Source organism: Chrysochloris asiatica, unplaced genomic scaffold, assembly GCF_000296735.1.
Source record: "Chrysochloris asiatica unplaced genomic scaffold, ChrAsi1.0 scaffold00151, whole genome shotgun sequence".
NCBI classification, from domain to species: Eukaryota; Metazoa; Chordata; class Mammalia; order Afrosoricida; family Chrysochloridae; genus Chrysochloris; species Chrysochloris asiatica.
This window is the reverse complement of record NW_006408669.1, coordinates 3,800,843-3,812,287: the sequence shown is the minus strand read 5'-3', so window position 1 is coordinate 3,812,287 and position 11,445 is coordinate 3,800,843. Positions and strand designations below refer to the sequence as shown.

Here is an 11,445-nt window from a genome sequence, read left to right as displayed (position 1 = left end):
ACGTGTTCAGGCTAATGTACAGAATGGAGATTGACCTTGCCTCTGGAGGGAACTAATAACTGAGGCCTTGTCTATTTAAAATGCTTTCCTGAGCCTGACTAGAGTTTAGTCAAGCAGTTTCTAGGTAGGCAAAATCAGGTAAAATCAATTTGGTCCTTACAATCTGGGCTGGGGGAGGTTAATTTTCTTTACTATTAGCAGGAGCTTATCACCCCTGAGATTTTCAGGGGGTTCCGGTGAGAGACTTCCATCACGGGAAGGTACTGTTGGCCAGCACTCTGCTATGGTGAAATTATGAGGCCCCAAATCATTATTTTCTCCGGTATCTATTCCAGAGAAAGGTGACTTCCTGGCCTTGGACCTGGGGGGGACGAATTTCCGGGTCCTGCTGGTTCGTGTTCGGAACGGGAAGCGTCGTGGCGTGGAGATGCACAACAAGATCTACTCTATCCCCCAGGAAATTATGCATGGCACGGGGGATGAGGTGAGGCAGGTGGCACCTCCGGAGGAGACATGTCTCAGGGAGGCCTAAGTGGGTTTAGGGCCTCAGCCTGATGTTCACTCAGGTCTGTGCCTGAGCGGAGGCCTTGGGGCTCAGGCTCAGCCTACCCTGTGCCCCTCTCTCATCGCCCTGCTTTCCCCTGCAGCTGTTTGACCACATTGTGCAGTGCATCGCTGACTTCCTGGAGTACATGGGAATGAAAGGCGTCTCCCTGCCTCTGGGCTTCACCTTCTCCTTCCCCTGCCAGCAGAACAAACTGGATGAGGTAACAGTGCCTTCTCGGGGCTCTCCTATTAGCTTTGCTGACTGTCACCCAGCCACAGAGGAGCAGGAGTTTGTAGCAGGGGAAGAAGTGTGCTAAGAGGAGAGAAAGGACACGTGCGATCAGTGGGGAGTAATGGGGTCCATGGCCAGGAATGAGGATGTCAAGGCAGCACAGTGGAGGTTGACTAAGTTCCTTGGCTAGGACACAGATGATGATATGAATCAAAATATTCATGACTAGCATTATTTTCAGCACTTTCAATATGTTGTTGTTGTTGTCAGGTGCCATCGAGTCAGAACCGACTCATAGTGACCCCATGCACAGCAGAATGAAACAATGTCCGATCCTGGGCCAACCTCACTACCGCTGCCACACTTGAGTCCATCAATGATGCCACCTGGCCAATCCATCTCGTTAGGGGTCTTCCTCTTTTTCTCTGACCCTCCACCTTACCCAGCATGACATCCTTCTCCAGCGACTGTTCCCTCCGGACAATATGTCCAAAGTATGAGAGAAGAAGCTTAGCCATCTTGGCCTCCAAGGAGCACTCTGGCTGCACTTCTTCCAAAATAGATCTATTGGTTCTTTTGGCAGTCCATGGCACTTTTAGTATTCTCCTCCAACACCACAACTCAAAGGCATCAATTCTTCTACGGTCTTCTTTATTCACTGTCCAGCTCTCGCATCCATATGAGGTTATTGAAAATACCATGGCTTGGGTCAGGCGCACCTTAGTCCTCAAGCTGACATCTCTGCTCTTCAATACTTTAAAAAGTTCCTGTGAAGCAGATTTGCCCAATGCAATACATCGTCTGATCTCTTGACTGCTGCTTCCACGAGTGTTGATAGTTGATCCAAGAAGAATGAAGTCCTTGACAACTTCAGTCTTTTCTCCATTGATAAGAATGTTGTTTATTGGTCCAGTGGTGAGGATTTTTATTTTCTTGACATTGAGATGCAATCCATACCGAAGGCTGTGCTCTTTGATCTTCATCAGTAAATGTTTCAAGTCCTCTTCACTTTCAGCAATCAAGGTTGTATCATCTGCATATCGCAGGTTGTTAATGAGTCTTCCTCCAATCCTGATGCCACGTTTTTCTTCATAGAACCCAGCTTCTCGTATTATTTGCTCAGCATACAGGTTGAATAATGTTGAAAATACCAGGTACTGCCAAAAGAATAAACAGATCTGTGTTGGAAGAAGTGCAGCCAGAGTGCTCCTTGGGAGCCAGGATGCCCAGACTTCGTCTCATACTAAGAACATATTATCAGGAGGGACCAGTCCCTGGAGAAGGATATCATGTTTGGTAAAGTGGAAGGTCAGATAAAAAGAGGAAGACCCCCAATGAGATGGATTGGCACAGTGGTGGCAGCTTAGGTGTAGCAACAATTGTGAGGTTGGCCCAGGACCAGGCAGTGTTTCATTCTATTGTGTGTAGGGTCACGCTGAGTCGGTACCTACTCAATGGCCCAACAACAATCAATTACTAGGTTTTTGTTTTGTTTTGTTTTGGTTCTTAATTTCAATGACATGAGAAAATTCTGGAGCCATAATGGGGAGAAAAAAACAAACAACACAACTTTTTAAAAGAAGGACATGAACTTGATTTATGATGCTGTTAGGTACTATTGAGTAGGTACTGACTCATGGAGATGCTGAATAGTGTTCCCAGGGAATGGCTGGTAGAATATTAAAATAGAAATATGTTAAAAATACTTCAGGCTATGTCCTTCTAGACTGTCCAGATGAAAATCTCGTTAAACAGATAGAATCTTACTTTTCATATCACCAAGCACGTGTCTTCCTATGTTTATCAGGTAGCCTGGAAAGTTTCCAGGTGCTGCTGTGACTCCAGTATCCCAGGTGGGCAGCTGTAAAGAACAGGAATGTCTGTTGTCACAGTTCTGAAGGCTGAAAGTACCAATCAGTGTCTTGGCTGTATCAGTGATGTCCCCTGACATTCCTTGTCTTCTTACAGTATCAGGATTGTCTTCGTAAGGATCGGTGTCTTCCCCTTTTGCATAGCTCTGTGTCGGAGGTGCTCTTTTCATGACCAGAGTGATTAGGTTTAGAACCTACCCTACTTCCTGTTGGAGTCTGATCGAACACGACAATTTGCCACTGAGTCGACTCTGGTCATATGAACTGTGCTCCGTGGAGCTTTCAGTGTCTGATTTTTCTAAAGTAGATCACCAGGCCTTTCTTCTGAGGTGCCTCTGCATGGACTCGAACCACCATCCTTTGCTTTAAACAGCCAAGCATGTTACCCATTTATACCACCCGAGGACTTCTGTTCCCAAGCAGGATGACGTACACGTATTTTGGCGGGGGATACAATTTAATCCATAATAATTTAACTATTTCAATCTGCATTATAAGATTTCAGGTTATCTGACTTGATTTTGTTCTACCCTTTCCATGTTTCTATAAGGACCTTGCGTTCAATGTAGAACCGTAAAAAGTAGGAGCAAATAAAGCTGGAGACAGTTGTACACGTAGGTGCTGGTCAGATGGGAAACCTGCATGCTGAGTACAATGCCGAGCCTGGAGCCTCAGAGCTGCAGTTAATAGCTGGTGGCCTTGGGCAAATTTCTCTGGTCGCTGGGGCCTCGGCTTACTAAGGAGCACCTGAAAGTATGTTACTGGAGCATTCTGTATGCATAGAAGATAGCGTCAGAAACGTGAGGCTAACTTGTAGACAAGAAAGATGGTTATGGACAAGCACTCAGTTGTCAGGATGCAGGAATATAAGCCAGGACTCTGTGGAGCTGGTCCTTTGTTTTTCCAAATCTCCTAGAATCTGCACACACTGAGACACATCAAGATAGGTTTGCATGCTTCCCAATCCCTGGGCATGAACAGAGCAAGGCCCGGAGAAACTGTGAAAGTGGGCAGCTTGTGAGCCCACACAGCCTGTTTCTAGGTGCAGGCCTCTTGGAGGAAGGACCTGAAAGTTCTGATGTATGTTCCCTGGGCAGCAGAGAGGTCCCCAGAGAACAAAACCCAAAAGATCTCTCCCATGTTCAAGGCCACTGTGACACGGCAAAGGCCACATTAAAGCCTGGAGGCTACGGGGAGAAGCCTACATGTCACCCCAGTTCTGAGCAGGATGTTGGAATTTGGAAATTAAGAGATAGATGCACATTGCCCCTTCTGATGTAAATACAGGATGGGCACAGTGAAGAAAGCAAGGGAATAGAACAATGCCAGGTGTTATTAAAAGCTGTGAAGAAAAATGAAGTTGGGTAAAGACAGTGTGGGTGGGACTTAGAAGGGGTCACTATATCCAGTAATGTAGTCAGGGAGGACCTCTGTGAGGAGGTGACATTTGAGTGGAGGCTCGAATGAATTGTCATTCAGTATATGATTGAGATATGCCTTGCTGCCTGGTGCTTGTGAGCCCCTGTGTTGGCGCTCTCAGGTCTGGTTGGGTCCTCTTTCCTCCAAGTGCTAAGCCCTGGGCAAGTCACTCCGGAGTCCTGTTAATTGGAAAAGGGAGCAGTAGCCATGTGTGAATGTTTCATAAAGTTGCTGTGAGGATTAAATGATGCAGCACATATGATGAGCTTACCTCAGTACCTGGTGCATAGCCAGTGCTCAGCTACCAAACTCAGTGCACATTAGAAACAGGTTCAGAATCAGTGGTGAATGAGATCATTGTTAGCTTCAGGGAACCTAGTTCACCTGTGAAGATGAGAACACGAAGCATACCCGGGCTTCTGGGGATGACTCAAGAGCCCTTCCCCGATACCTTCATCCCTGATCATGTGTGGTTTTTGTTTTTTAGAGCATCCTCCTCAAGTGGACAAAAGGTTTCAAGGTGTCCGGCTGTGAGGGTGAAGATGTGGTGACCCTGCTGAAGGAAGCCATTCACCGGAGAGAGGTGGGAAAGACAAGGCCCGAGGCTCTGAGCTCCCAGTGCCTTAAATTATCTGTGTTCAGAATGTGGGGAAACATTAAGTGGAACGGCATTGGTTGGGGCAGAATTCACTTAGTCAATGAGCAGTTATTGAATGTCTGCTGTGTGTCAAGGCACTGAGGGTTCAGTAGTGATCACAACGAAGTCTTGACCCATGTGGAGCAAGCTAAGTTGGGTGAGGAGGAGGAAAACAGTGTGGGTGGGGATGGGGGAGGGCCACTGTTTTTAGAAGTGCAATCAGGGAAGGAAGGCCTCTGTGAGGAGGTGATATTTGATGAGAAAATGAACCACTCGGTGTCAGATAAATTTCGTTTTCATAAACATCTCCCTTGCCAAGTGCCTAGAAAGACAACATTGTGGTTCATTTGTGGACTGGGGATCTGTTTCTGCCCTCTCAGGAGTTTGACCTGAACGTGGTTGCTGTGGTGAATGACACAGTTGGGACGATGATGACCTGTGGCTATGAGGATCCTCATTGTGAAGTTGGCCTCATCGTTGGTAAGGACCCAGACTGACTTTTCTGCCCGGGCATTGCCTGGAGTTGGCCAAACTCAAGGCTAAGGGCACAGACGTCTAGACTGCCAAGTCTGCCCAAGACTTCAGACACCAGCCTGAAGTTAGGGTATCCTCAGGGCTACCCTCATTTCTGACCAGCGAGGTCAGGATGCCATCAGGTTTGATAATTTGCTAGAACGATTCATAGAACTTTGGGAAATGCTATACTTGTGACTATAGTTTTATTACAGCAAAAGGCTACAGATCAGAACCAGGGAAAGGAAGGGATGCCTAGAGCAGACTCTGGGACTGGGAAGGTTCCAAATGGCAAATCTCTGTGTCCTCAGAGACATGTCACCTTCCTGATGTTGATGTCTAGCAATACGTACATGGAATATTGTGAACCCAGGAAGCTAGCCCAAGATTCAATGCCCAGAGTTATTAATTGAACCTTCATTATATAGACATGATGGACTGATGGCCCAGTGGGTTTAACTTAATCTTCAACACACAGCCCATGGCCCCCAACACGGTTATATAACCAGCCCCCAATCTGAGTGCTCGCGATAGTATAAGCTAGTAGGTGTGGCTGAAGGGTTCACCATGAATAATAAAGGCACCCCTAAGATAAGGCCATAAACCGAACCCATTGCCATCTAAATCATCTTGGCTCGTGCTGACCCTATAAGTCAGAGAATTATTTCATGGGGTTTCTGTGACTGAAAATCTTTAAGGGAGCAGACAGCATCCTCTTTCTCCCAAGGAGTGACTCATGCGTTTGAACCACTGACCCTGCATTTAGCAGCCTGACACATAACCCACTACAATTCCTTACTACACATGACACACAGCCTTGGTGGGTAGAAAGATGACCCTGGATTCTCTGTGATTGGCAGGCACGGGCAGCAACGCTTGCTACATGGAAGAGATGCGGAACTTAGAACTGGTGGAAGGGGAGGAAGGTCGGATGTGTGTCAACATGGAGTGGGGAGCCTTTGGGGACAATGGCTGCCTAGATGAATTCCGCACTGAATTTGATATAGCCGTGGATGAACTTTCCCTCAACGCTGGCAAGCAGAGGTAGGCACTCAACCACTTGTCAGTTCTGTTGTTAATTGAATCCCAGACCTAGATGGCGATGTAGACTTGGGTCCTCCTAGTATTTCTCAGCATGCTCGCCCACTCTCAGGAGGGTGAGATAGATCTTATTGAACAAAAGAGTTGTTGTTGTAAGTTTCCATTGAGTCGATCCCCACATATGCTGACCCCATGTGTACAGAATAGCGCTGCTTTTCATAAGATTTCTAGGCTGTGACCTTTCAGAAGCCCATCTCTAGGCCTGTTTTCCAAGGTGCCTCTCGGTGGGTTTGAACCACCAACCTTTTGGCTCGCAGTTGTACACAGGTACTCCTCAAGATGTTAACAGATGTTTCCAAGAGAAAAAAGTTTCTTCAAATAAATTTGGAAAGTTCTGTGCAGAGCCCTTTTTTTGCCTGGCTATGGGAAAACAATTACCACAGTTATTTACAAGGAGACTGTATGGTGGAGATGTGGTTGCATGGTTTTAGAAGCCACTGAGGAACACAGAGGTAGTAAGTGTAAGAAGCAGCTCCTACCCCAGGCCTGGTAGAACAAAGGAGAGAGTTTAGAACTTATGTCTGGGACCGGATGGAAAAACAAATAGAAAATTAAGCCTCCTGCTGCTGCCAATGTGAAAAAAAAGCATTGTGGGGGTGATGCAGGCAGGAATAAGAAGCAAACAGAAGGAGCAAATTCCCTTTTCCTTTCTCCTTCAGTATCCAGTATCTGTACCATCTGCTGCCAACCTCAGCACCACAGAGTCTAGGCATGTGGATCTGAGCTGAGGCAATAGCTTAAGAACCAACACACTTTCCAATAGGACATAGTGCATGTAGTGTTTCCTAACCAGATTAACTGGTGACCTTAGTTCTGCATAATACACTTTGTAAAACACTTTTCGGGAGCAGAGGTCACAGACTAAAATGCCTCAATGGGTCAGGCTGGTCAGACAGGAGGGAGTGGTAACAGGGACTTGCATGAAACTAGAGACCCCCAACTTTCTTTTAAGACACTGTACAGGGACCAAAGACCCTTAAGTGACTGCTTTGCCATGTTCTGTTTTAGTGGCCAGGACAGGGACTAAGATAGGATAATAAGAAAGGCCTGGGGAACTACTTGTGAAAATCAGCCAATGAAAACTTGATGGATCATAACTCTTCTGACTCATAATTGGCTGTGGGGGTGACACAGGACCCGGCAGTTTTTGCCGTGATTCATGTGCCAGCTTCATGGTAGTGAGTAAGTTACTTGAGTGATGGTGATTGGGTCAAAGGGGAATCATGGCAAATGTCAAGTGAAGTTAAGGATTAAGACTTAGTATCATACCCTTCATCCTCGAAATGTGGAGGATGGAGGTGTGTTCTTTTCTGGGGAGTCAGGAATAAGCCTTGGAAAGGAAATGAGCCCAGAATGTGGTGCCAATCTAGGAGAGCCCCATGAGCCTCACACTGGGCTCAGTTATGCTGAAAGTGATGGCCTAATGTGAGTGGACACCAAGAACTCTGCCCAAAATGAACAAAGTAGCATTTCCTCTTCCCCCGAGGGAACCTGTATGCCCTCCCCATCTCCCTATATCCCTTTGCCTTCCTCCTTCCCTCTTTGAACATGATCCCACATCACAGGTTTGAGAAAATGATCAGTGGCATGTACCTGGGTGAGATTGTCCGCAACATCCTCATCAATTTCACCAAGCGTGGACTGCTCTTCCGTGGCCGTATCTCAGAGCGACTCAAGACGCGGGGAATCTTTGAAACCAAGTTCCTATCTCAGATTGAGAGGTGAGTGCTTAAGGTCTGTGGTAAGGTGGGATGGTGCCCTGCTGTCTTCTCATGGAGAGAAGAGCTCAGTAAGATCTGAGCATGACTTACATAAAGGTTAGTTTCCGTACCTAACACATTCCTGTCTATAGTGCTTAAAAGAGCTTCTTATGAACAGTCCGTCCATCCGTCCGTTTTTCTACTGTGGCTTGTGTGCTGCTGGAAGCTCTGCCACTGGTATTTCAAACACCAGTCCTCTGCTTGTCCCACTCTCCACCCTAACTCTTCTCCTATGTGATAGGGGTACCAACTAACAGTTCCCAGTTCCAGTTTACTCAAGCAAGGTAGGGTGCTGCTACTACAAAACCACTACTACTAAAAGCCAGCGGGATCATCCATGGTGGGTAGGTTTCAGCAGAACTTCCAGATGAAGATAGATTAGGAAGAAAGGCTTCATGATCTCCTCCGACAATTAGCCAGTGAAAACCTATGGATCAGAACAGAACATTGATACAGTGCTGGATGATGGGCCCCCTAGGTTGGAAAGCACTGCACTATCATTGCAACAGTGGAGACACGTTCCTATGATCATGAAGATGTTACAGGACCAGGCGACATTGCATGCTGCTGTACTTGGGGTCAGGAATCGGGATCAGTACAGAGCAGCAACTAACAAGATGGATAGCTAACATTTTAAGAGCAAATGTGTAATATCTTCATTAAAAGAAAACACTATACTAAGCTGTCATGAGCCCATACAAAGTGATATTGTTAGGCTTCAGACCAAATATCAAAGGAGAGAAATGCCTGCCCCTTGGATGTAAATTGAAATGCACAGCAGAGGGCAACCTATTGAGAGCACTTGTGCTTGACTTGGGAGCTCTTGCTAACTGCTGGCAGGGGTAATAAGGTGACCAGAAGCAAATGAGAGTTTGAACATCAGGCACATATGGAGCACACCATGTAGCCTCTCATTAGGACCAGTCCCCTCTTCAGCTGATTGGCTGAAGACTCTGCTTCAAATGAGAACAGGGACTTCCAGAGGCCTTTAAAGCTTAATACTTAGACATATGCAAAGTCAGGAACAAGATGGTTGGCATGAATAGCCCCAGGCCATGTCCTTCAGTGAATGCAAAGAATGTGTTCTAATATGCATATCTGTGTGTGTGGAAGAAGAGGAACCTAGGCATCTAAAATCATCCTTTCTAAAATAGGGTATGTTTTCTTCAGAAGGTCTTACTTAGATTTGTTTCATTCGTAGTGACAAGCAGATTTCAGAGCACCCAGTGTAAGGGCAGTAGAACAGATTCTTGGTGACTGGGCACAGCAATGGGAGAGTGGACAGGGCAGAGCTGTGTATCTTTGTGTGAACTGTCGTGTTTAAGCATGGTCACTGTATTTCCAAAGGAATGACACACAAAGATGGTGAATTTTCTTATACCTGCTTAGCCTGGGTAAACTGAAACAGGGAGCTGTTTCTTGGTACTACTAATTACAAGGTTGGTGGTCAAACCCACCAGCCGATCCTTGGAAACCCTGTTGTTGCTGTTAAGTGCTGTCGAGTTGGTACCGATGCACGGCGAGCTTGTATGGGGTTTCCAAGGAGCATCTGGTGAGTTTGAACCACCAACCTTGCAGTTCTAAGTGGTCCTGTGGTTTAGTGCTTTATCCCAAAGTGCCACACCAGAACGCCAATCCTATATAGGGTTGCTGTGAATTGGAACTGACTTGGAGGCACATAACAGCAGCAGTATCACCCTGGAGAAGAGTCAGGGTGGATAGTGGGATGGATGAGCAGTGGGCAGAATTCAGGAAACCTCGCAGGGACTGTGGTCTTTATGGCCGGTTCCCACAAAACCTGTCCTGATAGAGGAGCTGGGCCCTTGCAGTGGGGAGATGTGGGTCTGAGCAGCCCCTCTTGACAGATGACTGACCCTCACCATCCCCCTCTCGGCAGCGACTGCTTGGCCTTGCTGCAGGTCCGTGCCATTCTGCAGCACTTGGGGCTTGAGACCACCTGTGACGACAGCATCATTGTCAAGGAGGTGTGCACCGTGGTGGCACGGCGGGCAGCCCAACTCTGTGGTGCAGGCATGGCCGCCGTGGTGGACAAAATACGGGAAAACCGTGGATTGGAGACACTGAAAGTGACCGTGGGCGTAGACGGGACCCTGTATAAGCTTCATCCACAGTGAGTGCCTCCCTTCAGCCCCGCATCTCTCATGTCCTTCCGTGTCCATTCTTTGCTTGCTTTCCCTTCTCACTTTATACATCCCAAGGAGTGTATATAATCTGTGTATATCTAAAGAGTGCTGCTGGCACAGTGGGCAAGTGGTCAGCTGCTAACCTGAAGCTTGTCAGTTTGAACTCACCAGCCACTCTGCAGGAGAAAAGCCCAGGCCCTCTGCACCTGTTAAGACTTACAGCCTAGGAAACCCTAGGCAGGAGTTCTGCTCTGCCCTGTGGGGTTGTTATGAGTTAGAATTAACTTGACATTGACTTTTTGTATTTGGTCCTGGTGTGGCACTGTAGGATAAGCACCGAACTGCTAACTGCAAGTTCAGTTGTTCAAATCCACCAGCTGCTCCTCAGAAACCCTATCCTGTGGTTGTTATGAATTGGAACTGACTTGACTTTTTGTGTGTACCCCAAAAAAAGCAATTGCCATTTAGTCAGTGTACATACACACACATCAGGCAGTTCCAAACTTACAATGTATTTGAGTTATGACGAATCATACTTGCAACAGTCCACTTTTGTTACATATCTTATTGTTAATAATATGTACTACATGCAGTGTTGTAGCGTGTGATTTGCTAATGCTATCATTCTCAGCTGTTTTGTTTCACCCCCAAAGACAAATAAAGATCAGATTTATGAAGATATTGATAATGAAAGGAAATAATAATAAAAACTTAAAAAAAACAAAAACGGAGGTACAAGTATATCCCCTTGCTTTTTGAAAGTTTGCTTTACACAACTTTGCTTTTACAAAAGCCTGTATTAGTACCTGTTTTCATTAACCAAAAAAAATCCAAAGAGGATTTTCACTTTTATGAAAAAAGGTGAAAGGCGAGAGAAGCAGTGAACCGTTAGAGGCAGCGTGCCCCAAGCAGTGAGCATGGCACACCATGCTTCTTCCCTAGAACTACACTGTACATCTCAGCATCAAGCTTTGGACTGTCTCTGTGAATGCTGCATGTTAGTGTTATTTTAGCTATTTGGTATGATTGAGTATGGTATTTTTGGGTCTGGGAACACCCCCAAATTTTGCCCGTATATCACTGGACCGATAAACAACATTCTTATCAATGGAGAAAAGATTGAAGTTGTCAAGGACTTCATTCTTCTTGGATCAACTATCAACACTTGTAGAAGCAGCGGTCAAGAGATCAGACGACTTATTGCATTGGGCAAATCTGCTGC

At 46.3% G+C, this 11,445-nt stretch overlaps 1 protein-coding gene across 1 annotated transcript in view; it reads left to right on the top strand.

Annotated features, from left to right (window-relative positions):
• The window catches only part of HK2 (hexokinase 2), an 87,309-nt gene that overhangs the window by 72,606 nt on the left and 3,258 nt on the right, over positions 1-11,445 (top strand). The window contains exons 11-17 of the mRNA XM_006870781.1: positions 336-484; positions 648-767; positions 4,556-4,651; positions 5,086-5,185; positions 6,079-6,262; positions 7,885-8,040; positions 9,977-10,210. Coding sequence (XP_006870843.1) covers positions 336-484; positions 648-767; positions 4,556-4,651; positions 5,086-5,185; positions 6,079-6,262; positions 7,885-8,040; positions 9,977-10,210 — 1,039 coding nt within the window. The remainder of the gene's footprint in view (positions 1-335; positions 485-647; positions 768-4,555; positions 4,652-5,085; positions 5,186-6,078; positions 6,263-7,884; positions 8,041-9,976; positions 10,211-11,445) is intronic.